The 26,958-nt window shown below is 45.4% G+C and overlaps 1 protein-coding gene across 5 annotated transcripts in view; it reads right to left on the bottom strand.

Annotated features, from left to right (window-relative positions):
- MCF2L2 (MCF.2 cell line derived transforming sequence-like 2) overlaps positions 1–26,958 on the bottom strand; it is a 644,468-nt gene that overhangs the window by 71,265 nt on the left and 546,245 nt on the right. For 4 of the 5 annotated variants that reach the window (XM_075340561.1, XM_075340557.1, XM_075340558.1 and 1 more), the window contains 2 exons: positions 22,237–22,308; positions 6,896–7,008 (listed from right to left, as the gene is read on the bottom strand). In XM_075340561.1, coding sequence (XP_075196676.1) covers positions 6,896–7,008; positions 22,237–22,308 — 185 coding nt within the window. The remainder of the gene's footprint in view (positions 1–6,895; positions 7,009–22,236; positions 22,309–26,958) is intronic. The other variant, XM_075340559.1, reaches the window with a different exon arrangement.

Genomic DNA, 26,958 nt, shown 5'->3' with positions numbered 1-26,958 from the left:
GATCTGCCCTGAGCAGGGCAGATCAAAGTATTGTAGTGCGCCTGCATACAGGCTTCAGAAGAAGGAGGACGAAGATGGCCGAAAGAGGTGGCGCCGACACCGGACAACGGAGACGCCTCCGTGACCCAATTCCACCGCAGCACGACCATTAGGTAAGTATTATAAAGTGTTCTTTATGTAGTCACAGTGGCCTGGGCTCTTATATACAGCATGTTAGAATGCTGTATATAAGAGCCCTGTGGTGGTGGCCGCAGCTTATAGCCAAAAAAAGTGATGACAGGTTCCCTTTAAGTCTAATAAATGAGGAGAAAGTATCCGTCACAGAAAATAAGGATATTTTAAAGTTTGTTTGGGGATACTATAGTATGCTATACTCTTCCAGATCTCCCAATCATGATCGTGAGCTGGAGGATTACTTAACTAAAATTAAAGTATCCAGGCTCTAAAAAAGCAGCAGATGCACTAGATAAACCCCTAACTCTTGAGGAATTGGAATGTGCTCTGCAGTCATTACCCAATGAGAAGACTCTGGGTTCGGACCAACTTCCAGGGCAATTCTATGAATATTTTAGTAACTTTCTGCTGCCCCAACTGAAGGTCTTTCAGTCGATGGTTTGCTTCAGACACTTTCCAGTATCAATGTTGGAAGCAATGGTGAGTGTTGTTATTCTTAAACAGGGCAAACACCCCAAACCCCTGATTCCTAAAAACCCATATCGCTGCTTTAGACAGATGTAAAGTTGTTAGCTAAAGTTCTGGTAGTTAGACTCGCCAATGTTATTGACTAAATTATTCATGGTAACCCTTTGAGGTTTGTGTCAGATAAACCTACGGCTATTAACCTGACACGGCTGTTTTTAAATATGCAGCAAAGCTCAGAAGGTACTGGGTTACAAGTGGTGGTTTCTCTAGATTCAGCTAAAGCATTCGATACTGTTGAATGGAATTATCTATGTAGAATCCTATACAAGATGGGCTTTGGTCCTAACTTTTGTTGCATTTCTAAAACTACTATATAATGAACCAACTGCTAAGATCAGAGTTAATGGAGGTCTGTCGAATGGGGTGGCATTTAGGATGGGCACACGGCAGGGATGCCCCCTATCTCACCTCATTTTTGCCATCGCCATCAAACCCCTGGCGGGTCTTATACGGGTGTCCCTGAAGTGATAGGGTTTAAGGTAGGGAAGCTGGAGGAACGCATATCTCTGTATCTGGATGATAAGCTTCTTTTTTTCGGGCATGCCTCATCTTCATACGAACAAGTGATGACTATTCTGAGGGAATTTGGAAAATGGTCTGACCTCCTCATAAATTAGAATAAATTAGTTCTTATATCCTTAGGCCCGATTACAGACACAAAATGGCTGGACCCCACAAATATTAAGATGTCAGAATTTAAATATGTGGGAATTACAGTGACGTCTTGACCCATAGACTATATATTTCTTAATCTGATGCCGCTTCTTGACAGGTTTTTAATGAAGTAAAAACGTGGTGCTGTATACCCCTGTTAGGAGCGACAACCTGATAAAAATGGTGTTAGTGCCTCAACTGCTATATATATTGCACAACTCCAAAATATGGATATCGACACACTATTTTCAGTAAGCTCATAGGCCCTTTAGATTGTGATTGTTGAAAAAAGCAACAAGCCAGAATAAAAGTTGTAATACCTTCAGAAAGAGAAAATGGGTGGTGGGCTAGCCATTTCTAATTCGTGGTTCCATTATCTGGTTGCGTAAATCCAACAACTAAAAGGATGGGATCAGTAAAATGGAAGGTTGAAAGGTGGACAATTGGCTATACAGTCGGGTTGTTGGCATGTACCCTTATATTTGGTGGAGGCTGGGCAGATGGGAAAAAGACATCTCAAGAGCCGATGTTCGCTATGGTCTATAAAGTCTAGGATAGTTGGAAATCTTTGCTAGATGGCTCAGGCTGTACCACGTTTACGCATTTGTGGCATAATCCTAGGCTGTCAGAATTTATGAAATTAGAAGGACACTGACTGGGAGGAAAGACGGATAAATACTTTAGCTCAAATTCAGGATAGAGACAATCTAAAACCATTTCAGCAGTTGCGGAGTGAATTTGATATATCTCACAGTTCTACGGATTTTTCCCACTTTGATATGCTTATGTAGCACAGCAAAATCGAAGCATCTAACCAAAAGGCTTTAACCCTTTAACTGAGTGGATAATGGGTAAGGGGACTAAAAGGAGTCTTATTTTTAACCTTTACAGCTTTTACTTAATGCATACCTAAAAAAAGTTCCCCCTCACTATTAGTGACAAATGGAAGGCCAATGTGGTGAGGTTATTGAATAATCAATGGGACTCTGTTCGAAGTTCAGTGCCTCTCCTTTCTTTATCCGAAGTGCATAGGTTATCTCAACTACGTTTGATACATAAAAAATATTAGACCCTGGCATTCTTGTATAAGACTGCTGTGAGGCTTGACTGTAGCTGTCCACGTTGTGATCTACCTTACGCCCATCTCATGCACATGTTATGGGAATGTAATAGAAATGGCCCCTTCTGGAATGATATCCTAGATATGATAAATAGGATTATATAATAATTTATTATAAATAAGATTAGGGTATAGCTATAAGCCCAGATTCCAAAGTATATATATTGGTGTCATACAAAATATCCCTGTGGATGATCCAGTGGCAATTAGTATGGCAAGAATCCTATACACAGTATAGCAAGGAAAACTATTGCTTCTCACTGGAAACAAAGCACCTTCTTCTGAATTTATTAACAGTGTTAATGGGTCTATATACGGTCAGAGAAAGGAATATATATCAAAAGGAATGGAATAAAAAAGGTTTGCCAAGATCCTTGCATCAATACCCCTGATTTGCCCTCTATAATTCTGTTGCGGGATGATATATTTGCCTCGTTACGCTAATACAATTTTGAGTTCAGTAAATCTGCACCACAATGTACAAATGAACATTTGCTGGATAGTGATTAATCTTTATTCAGATGTGATAATATTAATACCTATTTTTGCAATCTTGTCATTGTCGTTTACAGGTTAAATCCAGCAGTATATGTGATGGTATGGTGGGGGGAGGGCTCAAGTATAAGTTTACCGTTACATTTTTATACATGTAATTTCTGTAAAATGCTCAATAAAAATAAATGGAATTAAAAAAGTTATTTTTTCAGGCACTGTACCGGTAACATACAGTGCTGGTGTGATTGTTATAGGGGTTAAAGCGGGCTTTACACGCTGCGACATCGCTAATGCGGAGTTGTTGGGGTCACGGAATTTGTGACGCACATCCGGCCGCATTAGCGATGCCGTTGCGTGTGACACCGATAAGCGATTTTGCATCGTTGCAAAAACGTGCAAAATCGCTAATCGGCGACATGGGGTCCATTCTTAAAAATCGTTACTGCAGCAGCACACATCGCTGCGTGTGACACCGCAGGAACGAGGAAGCTCCCCTTACCTGCCTCCCGGCCGCAATGCGGAAGGAAGGAGGTGGGCGGGATGTTATGTCCCGCTCATCTTCGCCCCTCCGCTGCTATTGGGCGGCGGTTCAGTGACGTTTCAGTGACGTCACTGTGACGCCGCACGGACCGCCCCCTTAGAAAGGAGGCGGTTCGCCGGTCACAGCGACGTCGCCGGACAGGTAAGTATGTGTGACGGCTCTGGGCGATGTTGTGCGGCACGGGCAGCGATATGCCCGTGTCGCGCAACAGATGGGGGCGGGTACCCACACTGGCGATATCGGGACCGATATCGCAGTGTGTAAAGTAGCCTTTAGTCTACATTGTATAGCCCATTTAAAATGCATTTTGGGGTGACAGACTCTTTTATCAAGCCATTATAGTACAGTGAAGTGGTAAATTAATGTGTAGGAAAAAAATACAATGCTTGCTTTTCTTGCTTAGCAAGACCTAAAAAAATGTATTAGGAGAATCTTGAACTATTTGCATTGACATCATTGTGCCTTTTGAACAATTTCCGGAAAATCATCCTCGGGCTTACATGAACTTCTTAAAGGGAACCTGTCACCAGTTTTTTGCCCTATAAGCTGCGGCCACAACCAGTGGAGTCTTATATACAGAATTCTCACATGCTGTATGTAAGAGTGTAGAACATAAAAAACTCTTTATAATACTCACCTAAACCGGTCGCTGTGGTGGATGTGGCTCAAATGGGCCTCTTCGTCCTCCGGTGTCGGCGCCTCCTCTTTCAGCCATCTTCATCCTCCTTCTGAAGCCTGTGTGCATGACGCATCTACGTCATACACACTCGCCGGTCCCGCGCACGCGCACTACAATAGCGCCTGCTCAGGACCTGAATGCCGGCGAGTGTTTATGACGTCGGACGCGTCATGCACCGCGGCTTCAAAAAGACGACAGAGGCGGCGACAAAGATGGCTGAAAGAGGTGGTGTCGGCACCGGAGGACGAGGACGCCCATTTGACCCACATCCACCACAGCGACCAGTTTAGGTGAGTATTATAAAGTGTTTTTTATGTTCTACATAGCGGTCTGGGCTCTTATATATAGCATGTTAGAATGCTGTATATAAGAGTCCACTGGTGGTGGCCGCAGCTTATAGGGCAAAAAACTGGTGACAGGTTCCCTTTAAAGCACCACTCCAGTGGTTTTTTTTTATTGCACCGCTGGAATGGTGCTTTAAATCTAAGTCCCCCGAACCCTGTCTTGTACTCCCTACCTTTCGCTACCGCTCCAGTCAGTCTCTTGTGATTTGTTATCTGCCGGCAGCTCCAGTGTTTACTGGAACGTGCCAGAAGTCACAACTGAATACAAGTCTATCAGAGCCTCGTTCTGGCTTTCATAGAGATGCATTGGGAGCTTGTGATGTAACTTTTGACTTCTGATCAGTCAGTAAAAGGATGAAAAAAAACCACAGGGTGAGTGAGATTTAGATTTACAGAGGCACTCCAATGCTGAAAAAAATGCTTTAAAATACTAAATGCATTTTAACACCTTAAAACAAAATCAACAAAATTTCACAAGCCAAAATATTTATATGTACATGCTTAAAAGACAAGTCCAGCAAATACCACTACATGGACAGTTCCTTCCTCTGTTACTGAGAAGTCACCATTTCAATGGATATGTAAATGAGGCTGTAGATTTGAAGCCTCTGCCACTCCGGCTCTATTCCCTGCCTAGCAACACCACTTCCTGCTTGACTGACAGCTCCTTTGCCTGTAGTCACACAGCATAGAGACTGTCAGTCAAGCAGGAGGAGGCAGGGTTGGACTTGGAGTAGAGATGGAGTGACAGAGGCTTCATATCTATCATATCCATTTGCATATCAATTCAAGTGCTGATTTCTCCCTAATGAAGGAACGGACTGGCCATGTAAAGGTATTGCTGGACTTGTCTTTGAAAGAGCTACATGCACATTTAAATAGTTTGCGGTGTGAAATCCTGCTTCAGAGATTCCCTTTAAATGGCAATCTATGTGAATAACCATAAGAAAAGGAATCTATCACCAGGTACATAGTAGAATATATGAGCAACATAATATGGGGACAGAAACAGCAATTTCAGATCTGTGTCACTTACTGGTATTCTTGCTGTTTTAGTGAAATCACTGTTTTGTCTGCTACAGGTTTGGCAGTTCTTTCAATAATGAGATCTGAGTAACCCTGCCTACACTATTGATTGAAAGCCCTCTGCCAGCACTGTGCATAGAAAGAAATCTGCCACACAGTGGAGATGCGATTATAGACAGTGCTTATTAATATAAATTACTACATTGCTGCAGATTTGCTATTGCTCTCAGTGATGATCTGTTGATAGAACACCATTTCACATCTGAAAGCAGCATGATTAGGGATGATCGAATACCTCACATATTCGGCTTCGAGAATATTTTCCGAATAGGTCGCCGCTATGCGAATATTCAATGCGCAATGTAAGTCGTTGGGAAGCCCGAATAGTTGTTATTTAGGGTTTCCCATAGACTTACATTGCGCATCGAATATTCACGAATAGTCGAATAGCGGCGACAGCCGAATATTTGAGGTATTCGATCATCCCTAAGGATGATGTAGGGGCAGACACTAGTGTTGAGCGAGTAGTTAACTATTCATACTTTCTATACTGTTAGCAAGTACTTTCTGCTACTCGCATATTCATTACGAGTAACGGGCGCAATGTAAGTCAATGGGAAATACAGTACTCGCTAAGTAGCGAGTAACCCAAAAGCCGTACTTTTCGTGCGAGTAGCAAATATTACGGCTTTCGGGTTACTCGTTACTTATCGAGTATTTCCCATTGACTTACATTGCGCCCACTACTCATAATGAATATGCGCATAGCGGACGGAACTCGCTAACAGCATAATGAGCACAAATAGTTAACTACTTGCTCAACACTAGCAGATACCTTAATTCCAGTGATGTGTCACTTTCTGGACTGCTTGTTGTCATTTTTTTATAAACTCACTGACTTCTGTGAATATTAAGCTCTTTATAGCCCCGCCTACTCCACTGATTGACAAGCCTTGTGTATAATGTCAATGGACAGAAAGCTGCCAATCAGTGGTGGGGCGGGGTTATATAGAGCTCATGAGTATTAAGGACTACATGGCAGCAGGTTTACTAGTAGTCTAGTGATAAGCTTCTGCTGTTAAAAATAGTTTAATCAAAACTACAGCAAGCAGCCAAGGAAGTGACACATCACTGGAATCAGGGTCTCTGTCTCTACATTATGCTGCTCTCAGATTAGATGGGAAAAATCTGATGACAGATTCCCTTTAAGTGTTTTCTGAATGCATCTTCAGTGAGAAGTCTGAATCCAAACAAGAAAGCTCAACCATTAGACAAACATGACCTACAACATAACCCAACGGGGGAAAACCAGTTACAGAGTGTTAATATATTACTTTGGTTGTGGCGGTTTCTTCATCAATATCAGAATTTGAAAGTTCATCATTGCTGGAAGGAATAGCAGAAAAGTCTTCATAGGTTTCCAGAGAATTAAGATGCTTTGGCCAATCTATAGAAGAAAAAAAAAAACATAAATATGTTTGATATCTCAATGTTCCATCTTTGTTTACCCAATCTAGTAATGATACTGAATAGATAAGATTTTGTACCTTTTTAATGTAATATCACTTAACCTTTTTATGTACAATTCCCTACTAAGCTGCAAATACAGGGGGGTATTGTCAGTTTGGGCTGATTGCTCCTGAGACACCATGAATGATTCCAGTTACAGAACAAAATGATCAATAATCTTTGGGCAGCATGAGGTTAGCGGTATTGCTTTACAGAATTGGGAACCCAAGGATAAAATCTGCTCTGCCAGGAGTGTGTATGTTCTCCCCATGTTTGTGGGGGTTTCCTCTGGGTTCTCTGGTTTCCTCCCACAATCCAAGGACATACTGATAGGGAATTTAGATTGTGAGCTCAGAATATGATAGTATTATATAAGCAAGGCATAGAAAATAATAAAATAATGTTACACTGATACAAACTGTCAATTATTTAAGAATATCGATATTGCAGATCTGAAATGTGTGTTTTTTTATACTTACGTCACATTCTTATCATATTATGGGAAATATGTGACAAGGAAATACAGTGCTACCTCGGTTTTCCTTGACATCGGTTATCATTAGTTTTCATTTTTGTTGATTTTTTGCACTAAAAATTTGCCTTGGTTTTCATTTGTTTTTGTTTGCATGACCAAGCGACTACGCTGCTAATTTTGAGACAACAAAGGGTGATCCATGCATTCTCCGGCTCTATCTGGCATTATGTGATTATCTCCCCGCGCATCCGTTTCAAAACGTATGTAAAAAATGGAAGATAAAATGTATTTATACTTTATTTAAGTGTTTTATATTCATTTAATATTCCTTTTAGATTCATTTTTTATTGTTTTTAGTCTTAAACACTCTATTCCCTATAAAATGTGTTTTTTGTATGTATTTTAGAGTGTCTAAAACGATATAATTGGATTTACATTGATTCCTATGGAAATGATTGCTTCGGTTTTCATCAGTTTCGGTTTTCAGACGGATTAGCAACGAAAACTGAGGTATCCCTGTAACTGGCAGCAAAGGAAGAGCCCGGACTGCTGACCCGAAGGGGCTTAAGGGAGGGCTACATGACTAGGAGGGATGCCAGGCCAGAGGGTTAACAAGGGGTTAATGGAGAAAGTCAGTTTGGGCGCGAAATTTGGGGGTGGTGCTAAGGGGCAGTTAGGATCAGGGGTCAGTTTGATTGGTCAAGGGGTGGTGGCTATAGGGGGTAGTATATAGGGCAGGTCAGAGGGGGGGTGGGTCATTCCTACCTGGACGGTGACTGGAATCGTTGTGGCTGGATCCCGAAGATGGAGGACTTCATGGCACAGATGAAGAGGATGGCGGAGCAGCGTGGACAGTGTTGGATGGACGAGCAGCTCCTGCGATGGTCCGGCGTCGGCGAGGAAGATGGGACCCCCCTGCCTCCGAAGCGGCAGCGAAGAACTCGGCCCCCGGAGCGCCTCAGCCCGGAGATGACGCCGAGGAGCCGGCAGCGGAGACGGAGCCCGAGTGGATGTGCGGCGGTGGATCCGGGAGCCGGGACGTCGCGAGGCCCCGGCCGGAAGTCGGGCCGCGGGCGCCAAGGCAACGGGGCGGTGAGCGACACGGCCGGCCTCCCCTCCTCTTCCGGGTCGCGGCGCACGGCAGTGACGCGCGCGTCGCGGCCGCGTGACCCGGCGCGGTCACCTGACCCGGCGCGGTCACCTGACCCGGCGCGGTCACGTGGCCCGCTGCGCTCGCGTGACCCGGCGTCCCCTTGTGCTCCGGCGGCCTCACCTGACCGAGCGCGCTCACCTGACCCGCCGCGGTCACGTGGGGCGGCGCGGTCACGTGGGGCGGCGCGGTCACGTGGGGCGGCGCGATCACGTGGGGCAGCGCGGTCACGTGGGGCGGCGATGTCACCTGACCGGGCGCTGTCACCTGACCGGGCGCGGTCATGTGACCCCACGTACTCACCCGTCCCGGTGCGTCCCCGCGATCCGGCAGGCTCGCCTGACCCGGTGCGGTCACCTGACCCGCCGCGGTCACGTGGGCCGGCGCGGTCGCGTGGGTCGGCGGGGTCGCGTGGGTCGGCGGGGTCGTATGAGCCAGCGGGGTCACGGGGGCCAGCTGGGTTGCGTGGGCCAGCGGGATCGCGGGGCGCAGATGAGGCCACAGTGGCGGCGGCGGCAAGGTCTAGGAGCAGAGCGGGGCCCATGCAGGAGCATGGGGTCCCAGTGTCGGCGGGGGAGTCCGCACGGAGACGGCCCGGATCAGCGGGGCCCGGCCTGGGACCGCAGCGGAGGGACAGCGATGGGACGGCGTCGGGATCAGCCGGAGCACGCGGGGATGCCGGACGGCATGCCCCAGGCGGTGTTTATGTGGCGGAGCCAGCGTCTGGATCGTCGCGGAGGATGGATGGTGCTGCGGGCGGACGGGGCCTGAGGTCGAGTCTGCCGGACGGCGGGCTCCCTGGGCCTGGGTCCAGTGAGGACGATGAGGCCACCCTGGAGGAGGACGTCGCGGAGGCCGGCACCGGGGACCAGATCGTGGAGGTCGGCGAGGCGGCTGGAGTGCGACGCGGAGGACATGTGACGGCTGTTTCGGGATCTTCTCGGAGTCAGCCTGGTAAGACCACGGTTTCTTCTATTTCTCGTGCACCTGGTTTGGCTATGGATGGTGGGTCTGGTGATATGGATGGCGTGCAGGGCGTGAATGTGGTTGGTGGTACGGGTGGTTTACTTGGTGGCCCGAGTGGCGGGCGGGTCGTGAATGTGGTGACGGGTGACGGCAGTGTGGCATCCGAGTTGTTGAGGTTGGTTAGGGGTTTGTTTGCCCCTGTGGGGGGCCCTAGCTTGGTGTGGCAGGGAGCGACGGGGCAGGAGGTTGCGACTCCTGCGGTTGGAGGGGTTGCTAGTGGCAATGCGGTTGGTGAGCCGGTGGTGGCGGCTCCCGCGGCCCCAGCTGCGGCTCCCGCTGCCGCAGCTGCGGCTGCAGTGGACATTGTTCGATTGGATGACAAGGCGAGAGGGGAAGTGTATGTTTGCTTTGATGGCCCGTTGGGGGCGCATCTGAAGCAGGAGACCAGGGAGAAAATATGGAAGGATGAATATGTTGAAATATTCTCATTGCTTCCGTTGGAAAAGTTTAATCTGGATCGGGTTAAACCGGATGAGAGCAAAAAGGACGAGGAAGAACGGCGGCGTTATCGCCTTATTCCCCGCACTTTTCAGAACTGGTTGCAGGCCTTTGTGATACTGGCCGGTGTGGTGGGGGAAAAGGCTCCGGATAACTGTACGGCGCTTTTCTGTTATCTGGATTCTATCTGTGAGGCGTATAGGACCTATGGGGGGACTGCTTGGCTAAGATATGACGAGCAGTTTCGCCAGAGGAAGGCGGTCAGACCCAGTTTACGGTGGGACCACAAAGAAATTAGTCTATGGATGCGGCTGATGGCTGCGCCGAAGTCGGCATCACAGTCCTTTCCAGGGGGCACCGGCGGGGGATCATTTGGCACCTCGTCGGGGCCCAAAAAGGGCGTTTGCTGGCAGTTTAATGAGAAGGAATGCCGGTTTGGGTCTTCCTGCCGATTCAAGCACGAGTGTTCGGGCTGTGGTGGCGCCCACAGCCACCTTAAGTGCTTCCGGAAGGGAAAAGGAAAGGCCGCTGAGTCTTCGTCAAAAAGGGAGGACCCCGGTGAGGGTAGATCGGATGGCGCCGTTTCTAAGTAGATACCCGGATCGGGGGTCGGCGGAATTGTTGAGTGACGGTTTTAGTTTTGGTTTCAAGATACCGTCAGTGGTTAAGACGGGAGAGATTCGTTTAAAAAATTTACAGTCGACTCGCCTACATGGTGAGGTTGTTGCGGATAAGTTACGGAAGGAGGTGGAGCTAGGACGGATGGCGGGGCCTTTTGATGCCCCTCCATTGCCGGACTTGGTTGTGTCCCCGTTGGGGTTGGTCCCAAAAAAGGAACCTAACAAGTTCCGGCTCATCCACCATTTGTCCTATCCTACTGGCCGGTCGGTGAACGATGGTATTGATCCTGAGCTGGTTTCGGTTTCGTATGTCCGTTTTGATAAGGCTGTGGAATGGTTAAGGAAGTTGGGCTGTGGTTCGCTTTTGGCGAAAACGGATATAGAAGCGGCCTTCCGCCTGTTGCCGGTGCACCCGGACAGTTTTCACCTGTTGGGGTGTTGGTGGGAGGACAAGTTTTATGTGGATTGTTGTTTGCCTATGGGCTGTTCAATTTCATGTTCTTATTTTGAGAAGTTTAGTTGTTTCTTGGAATGGGTAATTAAGGAGGAGGCGGGTCTAGATTCAGTGTTGCATTACTTGGACGACTTCTTGTGCATGGGGCCTGCGGGATCCTCGCAGTGTTCCCTTTTGCTTCGGACAGTGGAGCAGGTTGCTCGCCGGTTTGGCGTTCCGTTGGCGCCGGAGAAGACGGAGGGTCCGGTTACGGTTTTGAAATTCCTGGGTATCGAGCTGGATACGGTTGCCATGGAGTGCCGCTTGCCGGAGGACAAGCTGGTGGATTTGAGGCGTTGTGTTCAAGGGGCCATTGAGGCCAAGAAGATTCGTTTACGGGACTTGCAGTCCCTGTTGGGGAAGTTGAATTTTGCGTGTAGAATATTGCCGATGGGGAGAGTTTTTTCCCGTCGCTTGGCTCAAGCCACCACCGGTGTGTTGCACCCTTTGCATTTTGTGCGTTTGAAGGTGGAGCATAAGGCGGACCTGAGAGTGTGGTCCCGTTTTTTGCAGCTGTACAACGGACGGTCATTGTGGCTTCGTGAGGTGGTGTCAAATGAGGAGTTGGTGCTGTATACGGACGCGGCGGGATCCAGTGGTTTTGGCGCATATTTTGGGGGGAGATGGTGTGTCGGCAGGTGGCCTGATTCGTGGCGGGTTTGCGGTCTGACTAGGAATTTGGCCCTGTTGGAACTTTTCCCTATTGTCGTGGCCTTAGAGGTTTGGGGACAGGATTTGAAAGACAGGAAGGTGCGTTTCATGTGTGACAACCTGGGGGTTGTTCAGTGTGTTAACAAGTTGACAGCTGATTCCCCCCCGGTGGTGGACCTCTTGCGTCATTTGGTGCTGAAATGTCTGGAGTTGAACTTGTGGGTCTGCGCTGTACATGTGCCGGGGGTGCTGAATTCTGTGGCTGATGCTTTATCTCGCTTCCAGTGGGACCGCTTTCGAATGCTGGCGCCGGACGCGGAGCAGCAGGAGACCGTTTGGCCCGTCTGGTTGTGGGACCTGGTTTGCAGCCGGCCTGGGAATTGATCCGACATTCGGTGGCACCCAGTACGTGGCGCAGCTATAATTCAGCGTGGGACCGTTGGCTCGAGTTGGTTGATGAGGTGGGAGGTCATGTATCTGAAGGTGACAGAGTTTATTTAGTTTTGTTCATGTTGGGCAGGGCTAAGGAAGAAGGCCTTTCGTGGTCGGCCGTGGCGGGCAGGTTAGCGGGCATTTCCTTCTTTTTCAAGTTATTGGGCTGGAAGGACGTTACGAAGGATTTCTGGGTGCGCCAGGTGATGAAGGGTTACCGAAGGGCGGGGGCGCGCCGAGACCTTCGGCGCCCGGTATCTTTTGAGCTGCTGGGCAAGCTGTTGTCGGTGTTGCCTCGGGTGTGCTGTTCGGAGTATGAATGCCAGTTGTTCGGGACCGCTTTTGTTTTGGCCTTCTTTGGGGCGTTTAGAATTAGTGAACTGGTGAGCAGAAACACGAGGAGTCACGGAGGTTTGTTGCTGGAGGACGTGGAATGCGGTATGGATGTGGTGCGGTGTTGCTTGAGACGGTCAAAGACGGACCAGCTGGGTAGAGGTCGGATGGTGGAACTATGGGGTGTACCTGGTTTAGCGGAGTGCCCTGTCAGATGGCTGTCGGCGTTTTTAGAAGTGAGGGGAGCTCGCCCGGGGTCCCTTTTGTCCCACCAGGACGGGTCAGCTTTGTCGAGTTACCAATTTGTCTGCATCTTTCGGAGGTGCCTGCAGTGTTGCGGTCTCAACGAGGCTGAGTTCGCGTCGCATTCCTTTCGGATTGGGGCTGCGACTCAGGCGGCTCGTTGGGGTCTGGGCGCGCAGGCTCTCCGTAAGATTGGACGATGGGACTCGGCCAGGTTTAGATCTTACGTCCGGCCGAACTTGTTGTGAGCTATTGGTGGGGAGGGGGGGGGGGGTCGGGGGCGGTATTTGTTTGGTAATCATTACCCATTTTCTTCCTTGTGCCCCCCCCCCCACCCCACCCCCTCTGTGTTGTCACCTTTTGTTTTGTAGGTTTACCGTTGTTGGTGTGGGTGCTCGGCCACTCATACGTGTATTGGGGGGCGTTTCGTGCGGGAATACGACCGGATGGCCGCCAGTTGGGGGTTCCCAGAGAAAAGGCTACTGTGCGATGGATCGGGGTCAGGGGCATGCTGTGGAGTGAGGTGTTGCCTACCTGGCGCCACCATTCGCAGCTGGACAGAGCACCGGACGTGGTAGTACTACACGCGGGTGGGAATGACCTCGGTCTCCGGGCTTCCAGGGACCTGATACAAGACATAAAATGTGACTGCCTGCGGCTCCTGTCTTCCCACCCGGGTCTAGTAATTGTCTGGTCGGATATGGTTGCGCGGCTGACATGGCGGCACGCCAGGTCGGTGGAGGCAGTAAACAGGGCGCGTAGTAAAGTGAATCGGGAGATTGGGCGGTTCATTTCCCGGGTTGGGGGTGTCTCTGTTCGGCACCCGGAGTTGGAAGCGGCGTCCGCCGACTTGTTGCGCCGGGACGGGGTCCATTTAAATTCGGTGGGAAATGATATTTGGGCCTTAGGGCTGATGGAGGGGCTTGAGAAGGCTTTGTTGGTGTGGGAGGACTCGCGCGCACAAGGGGTCATGCGAGCTCGCGGTGGCGGAAAGGAGGGGGGTGTCTGAAGGTGGGGGTTTGCACAGAGGAGAGGACGGAACCCAGTGCCGGAGCGGGTTACCTCTAGCGGTGCAATTGTTTGGTAAACGGGTCCTTGCTGGGTTGAGTCTCAGCGGGACATAGTGGGGGCAACATCTGGCTTGGGCTCTCGAGTCGGTGTGTTGCGGCTGAGGGCCAGGAGACAGGCTGATGTTGCAAAGAACATTTTGGTTAACCTTCAGGTACCCCCCCCTTCCTTTTCGGGTTCTTCAATGAAGAGTTGTACTGTTACATGGCTGATGTTTATGTTATGAATAAATGGGGCTGCTGTGGCCTTTATATTCCAACGTCACACAGTGTTTGTGTTTATTTTAGATAAGAACCCTAGGGGGGTAGGGGGTTTGTTGGGGAAGGTCAAAGGCCTTCAGTCAGACATTCCGGAGTCAAGGAAGAGCCCGGACTGCTGACCCGAAGGGGCTTAAGGGAGGGCTACATGACTAGGAGGGATGCCAGGCCAGAGGGTTAACAAGGGGTTAATGGAGAAAGTCAGTTTGGGCGCGAAATTTGGGGGTGGTGCTAAGGGGCAGTTAGGATCAGGGGTCAGTTTGATTGGTCAAGGGGTGGTGGCTATAGGGGGTAGTATATAGGGCAGGTCAGAGGCGGGGGTGGGTCATTCCTACCTGGACGGTGACTGGAATCGTTCCCGCCCGCCCGCCCTAATTGTGGATTCGACATCGATGAAGACAAGAAGGAAGATCGTATTTGTCGCAGCGGCGGAAAGGAGGGGGGTGTCTGAAGGTGGGGGTTTGCACAGAGGAGAGGACGGAACCCAGTGCCGGAGCGGGTTACCTCTAGCGGTGCAATTGTTTGGTAAACGGGTCCTTGCTGGGTTGAGTCTCAGCGGGACATAGTGGGGGCAACATCTGGCTTGGGCTCTCGAGTCGGTGTGTTGCGGCTGAGGGCCAGGAGACAGGCTGATGTTGCAAAGAACATTTTGGTTAACCTTCAGGTACCCCCCCCTTCCTTTTCGGGTTCTTCAATGAAGAGTTGTACTGTTACATGGCTGATGTTTATGTTATGAATAAATGGGGCTGCTGTGGCCTTTATATTCCAACGTCACACAGTGTTTGTGTTTATTTTAGATAAGAACCCTAGGGGGGTAGGGGGTTTGTTGGGGAAGGTCAAAGGCCTTCAGTCAGACATTCCGGAGTCATGACAATGTAGAAACTAATAGAGAATACAATGAAGTCAAACCTTTTGAAATGTGCATATAATTAATACAATTAAATTTAAAGTGAAAGACAATTTTTCATTATTAACTGGAGTTTAGTACTGCGAGCCCATTTGTTGGTCTTATTCACCTGGTAATATAACAAATATGCTTTACTGCTGTATAATAAGGGGCGGCACAGTGGCTCAGTGGTTGGCACTGCAGTCCAGGGTAGATTCAAATCCCACCAAGGACGAAATCTGCAAGGAGCTTGTATGTTTTCCCCAATTTTTTGTGGGTTTCCTCCCACACTCTATAGACATACTGATAGGGAATTTAGATTGTGAGCCCCAATGGGGACAGTGATCATCCCCTCTGTAAAGCGCTGGGGAACTATTAGCTCTATATAAGCAATGCATAATAAATAAAGTAAATAAATATAACTATAGGGGCAAAACTACGCCTGGTCCCGGTGTCTCAACAACTAAACCCGCCGCATTGGAGGACAAGTTACAACTTTTACACTTGGACCTCATTGTATGCATCTCAGAACAATAACATATAACTTATGGAAATCAAACACAAAAAAACATAAACATTTTGTGTGTACAAAAGCATGCGACATATACTAACAAAATAACACCAGTCAAATTCCAAACCATGCAAAAAGGAATGATTTAGTATTATTTAGTTCTCAAATATATTATATACAGTATATGTTCCTATCTAAAATGTATAATCAGCTTAGCGTTATGTGGTAGAAATAAGACAGAATCGAAAGTGGAGAGAGATGACAATCTGCTCTGAAGAATTACTCAAGATTAAAAATATGACTGTGGCCAGAACTGCGGAGAGGATCGAAACTCACTAAGCCTATGTTCTCACCATGAATATTTGATGTTGCAGCTTTTTTGCACCAATAAACAGTAAATTAGTTTCCATGTATTTTTTCATTGTGCTTTTTACATGCAGTTTTATCGCGTTTTTGTGTTATGTTTTAAATAAAGTTGATTTGTTTTTGATACTTCTTGGCATTTGGCTTTGAAAAAAACTTTATTGATATAGTTATGTGTGGATCACAAACTGTTTTAGTGCGTTTTTGCACATGCATTTTTATCTGCAGATTTTTAATGCAATTCTGCGGGGAAAATCTTCACATAAAACTCAGCATACCCGCAAGAGAAATTTAGTACAAAACAAGCAGAGTGACGGTGAGATTCCTATAAAGCACATCAACTTGGCTGTAATTGTAATTCGCTGTGTTTTTGGCATATAGAAAATATTCAGCGTCAAAAAGTCATGGAGGGAACTTAACCTAAGTGTATACAAACCAGTAAATTGCAGCTCAGACAACTTAGGTCTGCACTACGCTTTAGTTTCACGGTGTACACTCAATAATGACACTGTAATGGCAAGTGCTTTGTTTTGTGTCATTCCTGTGCTCAGGCTGAACCAGTTAAACTTGATTCACATAGTGTAGTTCTCATGTGTTTGATTGTTTTTCTGAGATAACGCTATAAGGGAATCCTAGTGGGAATATTTGTAGCCAAAAGCAGGAGTGAAGCAATCAGAGGAAGAGTATATAATACTATATAAAGTTAGGTCCAGAAATATTTGGACAGTGACACAAGTTTTGTTATTTTAGCTGTTTACAAAAACATGTTCAGAAATACAATTATATATATAATATGGGCTGAAAGTGCACACTCCCAGCTGCAATATGAGAGTTTTCACATCCAAATCGGAGAAAGGGTTTAGGAATCATAGCTCTGTAATGCATAGCCTCCTCTTTTTCAAGGGACCAAAAGTAATTGGACAAGGGACTCTAAGGGCTGCAATTAACTCTGAAGGAGTCTCCCTCGTTAACCTGTAATCAATGAAGTAGTTAAAAGGTCTGGGGTTGATTACAGGTGTGTGGTTTTGCATTTGGAAGCTGTTGCTGTGACCAGACAACATGCGGTCTAAGGAACTCTCAATTGAGGTGAAGCAGAACATCCTGAGGCTGAAAAAAAAAAGAAAAAATCCATCAGAGAGATAGCAGACATGCTTGGAGTAGCAAAATCAACAGTCGGGTACATTCTGAGAAAAAAGGAATTGACTGGTGAGCTTGGGAACTCAAAAAGGCCTGGGCGTCCACGGATGACAACAGTGGTGGATGATCGCCGCATACTTTCTTTGGTGAAGAAGAACCCGTTCACAACATCAACTGAAGTCCAGAACACTCTCAGTGAAGTAGGTGTATCTGTCTCTAAATCAACAGTAAAGAGAAGACTCCATGAAAGTAAATACAAAGGGTTCACATCTAGATGCAAACCATACATCAATTCCAAAAATAGACAGGCCAGAGTTAAATTTGCTGAAAAACACCTCATGAAGCCAGCTCAGTTCTGGAAAAGTATTCTATGGACAGATGAGACAAAGATCAACCTGTACCAGAATGATGGGAAGAAAAAAGTTTGGAGAAGAAAGGGAACGGCACATGATCCAAGGCACACCACATCCTCTGTAAAACATGGTGGAGGCAACGTGATGGCATGGGCATGCTTGGCTTTCAATGGCACTGGGTCACTTGTGTTTATTGATAACATAACAGCAGACAAGAGTAGCCGGATGAATTCTGAAGTGTACCGGGATATACTTTCAGCCCAGATTCAGCCAAATGCCGCAAAGTTGATCGGACGGCGCTTCATAGTACAGATGGACAATGACCCCAAGCATACAGCCAAAGCTACCCAGGAGTTCATGAGTGCAAAAAAGTGGAACCTTCTGCAATGGCCAAGTCAATCACCAGATCTTAACCCAATTGAGAATGCATTTGACTTGCTCAAATCCAGACTTAAGACGGAAAGACCCACAAACAAGCAAGACCTGAAGGCTGCGGCTGTAAAGGCCTGGCAAAGCATTAAGAAGGAGGAAACCCAGCGTTTGGTGATGTCCATGGGTTCCAGACTTAAGGCAGTGATTGCCTCCAAAGGATTCGCAACAAAATATTGAAAATAAAAATATTTTGTTTGGGTTTGGTTTATTTGTCCAATTACTTTTGACCTCCTAAAATGTGGAGTGTTTGTAAAGAAATGTGTACAATTCCTACAATTTCTATCAGATATTTTTGTTCAAACCTTCAAATTAAACATTACAATCTGCACTTGAATTCTGTTGTCGAGATTTCATTTCAAATCCAATGTGGTGGCATGCAGAGCCCAACTCGCGAAAATTGTGTCACTGTCCAAATATTTCTGGACCTAACTGTAATAGAAACAAAGCACCACTTCTATATTATCACCCACTCCTGGTTTGGCTTACGAATCCTGAGGCAAAAAAACCTCACCAAATACTCAACATTAGTGATGGGCGGACCTGGACTGTAAAAACGTACCCAAGTGCCGGGCCCAGAGTTCGAAAAAGGGTTTTTTTTCTGACAGAAGGTGCAAATTTGGTGCTAAAATTGGGTGCAGACATTTCCACACTAAATTGGCACCTCCTGGCAGAAAAATGTTACGGAAACTTTTTTTTTTGCATCTTTGGGCCAAGACATGCAACTTTGCTGATGAAATTTTACACCATATTCATGCACCCAATCTACACCTCCTGGCAAAATAAAACAAAACGCATCAAACCCACATGCGGTATGCTGCTGTAGAGATGCGGTTTTTGCCAGGAGGTGTAGATTAGATGCAGGAATATGGTGTAAAAAGTTCAGCACCAAATCTTCATCTTTTGGCAAAAAAATGCGATTTTCTGCCAAGAGATGCAGGTCTCACCTGAGGTGAGTTCACTAACTTTATTGAGGTCACCTGAGGTCAAGTTATCTGTGGTCACAGATGGAGGACAGTGGGAACCTCCAGCTGTGACCGCAAATAACCTGAGTGATGTCACCGCTGATCGTGCTGCTCATTCTCTGCCTGCAGTTACAGTGAGCAGTCATGTTCTATGGCTGTGTACTGTAATTTCAAATCTAGTAGAGCTGAACCATCATAGGACCTCATGTGGATTACTTTGGACCTGGGTGTTTTGGGGTTAATAAAATGGTGAAAAAGGGTGTTTTTTTCTCTTTTATTTCAAATAAAGGATTTTTACGGTGTTTGTGTTTATTTACTTTCACTTACAGATTAGAAATGAGGGGGTCTCATAGACTAACCTATGGCTTAGTGGCAGCTTTGGGCTGACATTAACCCCTTATTACCCAATTGCCACTGTACCAGGGCAATCGGAAAGAGTTGGGTAAAGCACTGGGAGTGTCACATCTAACGGATGCGACAGTTCTGGGTGGCTGCAGTGCAGACTGCTATTTTTAGGCTGAGGGGTTCCCAATAACCATGGGTCTCCCCAGCCTGAGAATACCAGATCCTAGCTGCCGGGCTTTATCATGGCTGGGTATCAAAATTGTGGGGAACTGCACACTGTTTTTTAAATTATTTATTTAAATAATTAAAAAAAAAAAGCCGCATGCGGTTCCTCTTATTTTGATACTCAGTCAAGATAAGCGCATCGCTGAGGGCTGGGGGAACCCTATGCCTGTTTTTGTATTTGGTTATTTATTTTATACCACGATAGATGCGTAGACAGCACCTATGACTGGAAGCGTCAGACATTGCCACTCAGTATGGGGGCGTGTCTGAGTGCTACTAATCCCAGGTGCCAGTGGGTGGGGAAAGCATTGCATATGTATGAAGGATAATGTTCGTCCCTGAAAGTGAATAGGCGGCCGCGGGAGCAGTTACAGCTGACCCGTAGCCTCGGTAAGTATAGCGCGCCTGCTCCTATCCCCCTATCCCTTCTACTACCATTTTTAATATCTGGATTCTGATCCCCATAGACTTATATGGGGATTGGTGTCTGGGCAGATACCCGGGATCAATTTCGGGTCGGAACCGGATTATTTTTTGCAAATCTGGTTACGTCCGCCGGATCCGGTTATGAGCCAAAAGGAAAGACTTTTCTTCTGTTTTAGGAACCATGCAAAAATGGATGAGTACTGCACTGTGCAAATTGAGCCTAAAAGTGGAGGAGGGCTCCCTGTATTTATCAGGAAGTCATGCTACATGGAACCACACTGAATCATTCTTACAGCTCCACACTGTCACATTTTTTTAACAGATCTGGCAGTAAACGCAATAGCTGGCACTTTTTTATATTTGATAACTATGTGATGATCACTAAGAACTCTATTACTCTTCTATCATTGTTGTGTATATCATGAATTTTTAAGGCCGGGGTCACATGAGCATACAGCATTGGATGTGAGAGAATCGAAGTTGATCTGCTAATGACATTCAGCTCAAGCTCAGCTCAGATTCTATTTCATATGAGAATCAGATCACAGGTGTGGAGGAGGTGAGAATCATTTCCCCATCTTCACCATTGCCTGTCTGTGTGAATATCAGACTGTACTGATGACATCCGAGTGCAGACCGATGTCTCACATGCACCCATAGGGGTACTTTGCACACTACGAAATCGCAGGTGCGATGTCGGTGGGGTCAAATTGAAAGTGACGCACATCCGGCGTCGCTGTCGACATCGGAGTATGTGAATCCTTTTTACTACGATTAATGAGTACAAAGCGTCGAAATCGTATGATCGGTGTAGCGTCGGTCATTTCCATAATTTCGGAAGGACCGATGTTATGATGTTGTTCCTCGTTCCTGCGGCAGCACACATCTCTGTGTGTGAAGCCGCAGGAGCGAGGAACATCTCCTTACCTGCGTCCCAGCTGCAATGAGGAAGGAAGGAGGTGGACGGGATGTTTATGTCCCGCTCATCTCCGCCCCCCTGCTTCTATTGGCTGCCTGCCGTGTGACATCACTGTGACACCGCACAACCCGCCCCCTCAGGAAGGAGGCGGTTCGCCGGCCAGAGCGACGTCGCAGGGCAGGTAAGTGCATGTGAAGCTGCCGTAGCGATAATGTTTGCTACGGCAGCTATCACAAGATATTGCAGCTGCGACGGGGGCCGGGGACTATCTTGCTCGGCATCGCTACCATCGGCTTGCGATGTCGTAGTGTGCAAAGTACCCCATAGAGTTGTATGTGTGTGCATGATCTCAGACACGTTGACAATTGCAGCCTGCAGCAATTCTTCTCTCAGTCCGATTCGGCATGAGAAAAAATTTGCAGATCTACCCTGCCTTATTGAATAACATTGGTCAGAGTACAATGTGAGATTTTCTTGTACTGCACTCATCCAATTTATACATTCGTGTGAATGAGGCCTAATTTTTTGACAAACTTTTTTCAAAGCATGCAAGTGCCTGACTATCATCAGTAAGTGATTTATATTACAGACATAAAAAGTTGACCAAAAGCATTTTTTTAAAAATTGGAATACTATATTTCCCTTGACATGCAGATAGCCCCACATCTGTTTTCTTAGACAATGAGAAAAAAAATTGTATATTTGTAATGTTTACTTCTCACAACTGAGAAAAATGTGAAGAATGAACACATTACCATTGATCGGAATCAATCATAAATAGAATCATCATAGATTTAACTATTCATTAAAGGGGTGCTCCAAAGGCAAAAGTAAATTTAATTTTAAAGCTATTTTCTAATATACTTGCATTAAAAATTCCCTACCATTCCCTAACTGCACTATCTAACCACTATTCTATTTCATTTCCTGTCTGATGACGATTTGTTTGAGAATTTCAATGCATGCTGGGATACTCAAACAAAGTGTCATCAGGGGCAGAATCTGAGGCAGTGACCACAGCCTCTGTCTCCTCCCTGAAATGAAGTCTCATCACAAAGCTTGTTTCAGGACCTGCTCTGTCCCTGCTAGGGAACCGTTTAATACAAGAATGTTAGACAATAGCTTAGATTCTAGCATCTACTATACCATCTATCTATAGCATTTCCTTTTGTCTTCGGACTACCCCTTTAATGATTGGCCTCAGCCTGGGATAGTTTCAGTACCTAACAATCAATCACTTTACTATTTTCTGTTATCAACCTGTAAATGACAAATTAATCTTGATGTCTACATAACATTATACCACTGTCAATGTGTCCTTATGTTTATAATATCATAGGGAAAAAAACAAGCAAAACCACAACATATGTGCAAGACAAAACAGGAGATCACACATACATGCAAAATCACAGCACTTATACCTTCAAGACCCAGGGGTGTTGGGTCACTCTTAATTTCATGCCTTTTTGCTTTAACATCTGGACCAAGAGGACCTATTAAGTTTACAAATGTGGAAAATTCGGAATATAATTGAGTCCAAATGTTGTGTAAAAATAAAATGTAAAATACCAATAAATAATACTGTATGTCTTCCACTTTTAACAATATAACATACACTTTTGGTCTTTAAATTAGTACAGAAATACATTATGCATTGCTAGCCCTTAGAACTCAGTCATTTTTTCCACGTGGGTATTCTATCCATGGTTTTCACAGATTGAATGTTTACATGGATTAAAGAGTAAAGCGGACCTTTCTGTTTTCCGAACGTTTGTTGTTTTTTTTTTTAATTATTGCTCATAAAATGCCAATTCTGGAGTATCATGGAGCTTTGCATTTTGCTATCACTCTGTAATTCCTCCTGGAAATGAATAGAAGTATTCCCTAAATATAGATGTATCAGGAATCTAAGAATGATGTGACTGGCACACTATGGTATACATTGTAAGGTAGGATCACAAAGCTGGAACCAACCAGACATTGTGGTCCTCCTGGACCTGTCAGTTGTATCTGGACAATAAAACACAAGTATTAATATAATATAGTCAGTTCCATAACTGAGTAATAACACAAACAAAAAGAAGCTAAATGAGAAATCAAATTAGGACTGAATCATCTGGTGAGGATGAACTTTGTGACTTTGCTGCTAACCCTGTTATTGTGAATTTGTGATGCAGTCAATATATTACTATATTTAGTGCTGTGGATTCTTACTAAACTGATACAGGAAATAACAGTTCTTGAAACTGTTCTTGCTAATCTGGGTGCAACACTACAATTTCACATGATTTCCAGTTTACAAAACAAGATGATGATTGCTGGCGCAGTATGATTATTTCGGTAAAAACAGTGGCATCCTTGATCATTTCTCAACTATGCGTTTGGTAAACGCAAAATCCTTTGCTAACTCAAAAAGCTGTAAGCAAAGCCCAACAGAAGTTTAGAAGAAATTTGAGAGTATAATTTATTTTAATGGCTGTTACTATATTTTTGTTTTTTACATTTATCATTTACAGAATCTTTTCAACTGTCTAGGAAATAATAAACCTTCAAATAACATACAGTGGCATGTAAAAGTTTGGGCAACACTGGTCAAAATTACTGTTATTGTGAACAGTTAAGCAAGTTGAAGATGAAATTATATCTAAAAGGCATAAAGTTAAAGATGACACATTTATTTTGTATATTAGGAAAAGAAAAATTATTTTAATCTTTTACATTTGAAAAATTACAAAAAGGAGAATGGGCCAGTGCAAACGTTTGGGCACCCTTGGAGATTTGTGTGCTCAGATATGATTTCTGGAAATAAAGGGCACTTTACACGTAGCAAAGCACCTGCCCCCATCGTTTGTGCGTCACGGGCAAATCTCTGCCTGTGGTGCACAATATCGCTAGTACCAGTCACACGGACTTACCTTCCTAGCGACGTCACTGTGGCCGGCGAACAGCCTCTTTTCTAAGGGGCGGTTCATGTGGCGTCACAGTAACATCACACGGCAGGCGTCCAATAGAAGTGGAGGGGCGGAGAGCAGCCGCATGAAAGACACGCCCACCTCGTTGCCAGAGAACGCAGTTACGGTGTTGTTCATCGTTCCTGGGGTGTCACATGTGTGTGCTGCCTCAGGAACGACGAACAACCTGTGTCCAAAAGCAGCAACGACATTTTGGAAATGGACGACGTGTCAACAATCAACGAATTGGTAAGTATTTTGTATCGTTAGCGGTCGCTCGTACGTATCACACGCAATGACGTTGCTAACGAGGTCTGATGTGCGTTAAGAATTCCGTTCCCCCAACGACATCTCGTTAGCAATGTCGTTGCGTGTAACGGGGCCTTAAGGATTGTTCACAATTATCATTAGGAAAGCCCAGGTGATGCAAATTTCACAGCTTTATAAAAACCCAGCCTCCTCTAACCTTGTGCCAAAAAACAGCAGCCATTGGTTCTTCTAAGCAGCTGCCAAGCATTTTGAAATGAAAATGATGGAGGCCTACAAAGCAGGAGAAGACTTTAAGAAGATAGCAACGCATTTTCAAGATGCCCTTACCTCCGTTCAAAATATAATTAAGAAACGGCAATGAACAGGAACAGTGAAGGTCAAGATAAGGTTTGGAAAAAAAAACAAAATTTCTGTGAGAGCTGCCCGTAGGCATCCTAAAATGCAAAATAAGATCCTCGCCTGACTGCAAAACATATTCAGGAAGATTTAACAGACTTTGGAGTTGCGATTAGTAATGGGCGGACATGGACTGTAAAAGTTCAAAAGTACCCATACACCGATCCTGAGCCTGGAACTCCGGGTAAGTATCCGGATCCGGCAACTCAGGAAATAAAAAAAAAAGAAGGAAAAATAAAGAAAAAAATGGAAAAGCAGGTGTGTTATACTTACCAGTCTCCCGCACGACTGTAACACTACTTTCGGAGCTGCTTGTTATCCTTCATACATATGCACTGCATTCTCCGCCCACCTATAGTCCAGGCACCTCTGATTGCTTGCAGTCAGAGAGCACCCCCACCATTTGCAACAGCGCCTGACTGCTTGCAATCACACACGCTGTCTGTGTATGTATATTGGTGTAAAAATAAATAAATTATGATACCTAGCACAGATAAAGTATACAGATACAGGCTGCAGCACCTCAGCCATGTGCTTATCTTGGCTGTGTATCAAAATAGGAGAGACCCCCATGCTATTTTTTATATAATTTAGATAAATAATTTAAAAAAACAGTGAGCAGTCCAACTCAATTTTGATTCCCAGCCATAATAAACCCAACAGCTAGGGGCTGGTATTCTTAGGCTGGGGATACCCATGGTTATTGGGCCCCCGTCAGCCTAAAAATATCCTACAGCCACCCCAGAACTTTATCCAGCTCATCTTGATTGCCCTGGTGCATTGGCATTTGGGGTAATAAGGGCTTAATGACAGCTCAAAGCCACTAATGCCACTAAGCCCTAGATTAGTAATGGGAGGTGTCTATGAGACCACCCCATTACGAATCTGTAAGTAAAAAGAAATAAAACACAAAACAGAAAAAATCTTTTATTTGAAATAGAATACAAAAAACACACTTTCTCCCATTTATTAATCCCCAAAACACCCAGTTCTGATGTAATCCACACAAGGTTCCATGATAATTCCAGCTCTGCTACATACTGAAGGCACAGACAATGACCACATGCTGTGGCTTCAGGCAGAAAATGCCTGAGCTGCAGCAATGAGCGCTGATGTCACTCAGTTTATTTGCAGTCACAGCTGGAAGTTCCCTCAGTCCTCCACTTGTGACCAGGCAGGTAACATGACATCCGTAAACTCAGTAAACTAAGGTGAGGTCACTGTGTTTACAGACCTGCATCTCCTCACAGAAAATAGCGTTTTTTGCCAAGAAATGCAGATTTGTTGCTGAAAGTTATACACCATATTCCTACACCAAATCTGCATCTTCTGGCAAAAAAAATCACATCAAAACAAGATGCAGTATTGATCAATTTTTTGCCAGGAGTTGCTGTTTGGTGCAGGAATATGGTGTAAAAATTTCAGCACCTCTTGGCCAAAAAATGCACAAACATAGTTTTGACGCCGTTTCGGTGTGGTTTTCTGCCAGGAGGTGCTAATTTGGTGGTGAAATGTCTGCATCAGATTTCAGAATGGATTACAGATTACATCAGAACTGGGTGTTTTAGGGGTTACTAAATTGGAGAAAGAGAGTGGGGTTTTTTGTATTTTATTTCAAATAAAGGATTTTTTTCTGTGTTTGTGTTTGTTTCTTTTCACTTACAGATTAGTAATGGGCATCTCATAGACCCTCCTCATTACTCATTACATCTAGGGATTAATGGCCACTGTAAGCTGTCATTGATTGCTTATTACCCCGATTGCCACCGCACCAAGGCAAACGGGATGGGCTGAGAAAAGTTCTGGGATTGTAGCATCTAATGGAAGTGACAATTCTGGGCTACTGCAGTTGCTATTTTTAGGCTGGGGGGCCCAATAATCATGGGTCTTCCCAGCCTGAGAAAACCTGTCCCTAGCTGTTGGGTTTATTATGGCTGTGAATCAAAATTGAGTTGGAACGCGCACTGTTTTTTTTTTTTTTTTAAATCATTTTTAAATTATTTACTCAAATTATTACAAAAAAAAGCATGGGGTTCCTATTATTTTGGGGGCTGCAGCTTATAACCGTATCATGGCTGGGTATCAAGAGAATGCCAAGAGTGTGCAAAGCAGTAATCAAAGCAAAGGAGGCTACTTTGAAGAACCTAGAATATAAGACATATTTTAAGTTGTTTCACAATTTTTTGTTAAGTATTTCATTCCACGTGTGTTAATTCATAGTTTTGATGCCTTCAATGTGAATCTACAATTTTCAGAGTCATGAAAATAAAGAAAACTCTTTGAATGAGAAGGTGTGTCCAAACTTTTGTCTGTACTGTATGTGGACAAAAAAGGCACAGAATTATAGGAAAAGAACATCCTGACAACCATTAAGGATGAGTGTGGATCAATCATGCTTTGGGGTTGTGTTGTAGCCAATGTCACGGGGAACATTTCATGGGTAGAGAGAAGAATGGATTCAATAAAATGTCAACAAATTCTTGATGCAAACAAAACACCATCTGTAAATAAATGCTGAACTTAAAG

This window comes from Anomaloglossus baeobatrachus, chromosome 3 (genome assembly GCF_048569485.1).
Source record: "Anomaloglossus baeobatrachus isolate aAnoBae1 chromosome 3, aAnoBae1.hap1, whole genome shotgun sequence".
Lineage (NCBI taxonomy): Eukaryota > Metazoa > Chordata > Amphibia > Anura > Aromobatidae > Anomaloglossus > Anomaloglossus baeobatrachus.
The sequence above is the reverse complement of the archived record's forward strand: the minus strand, read 5'-3'. Positions and strand labels throughout refer to the sequence as shown.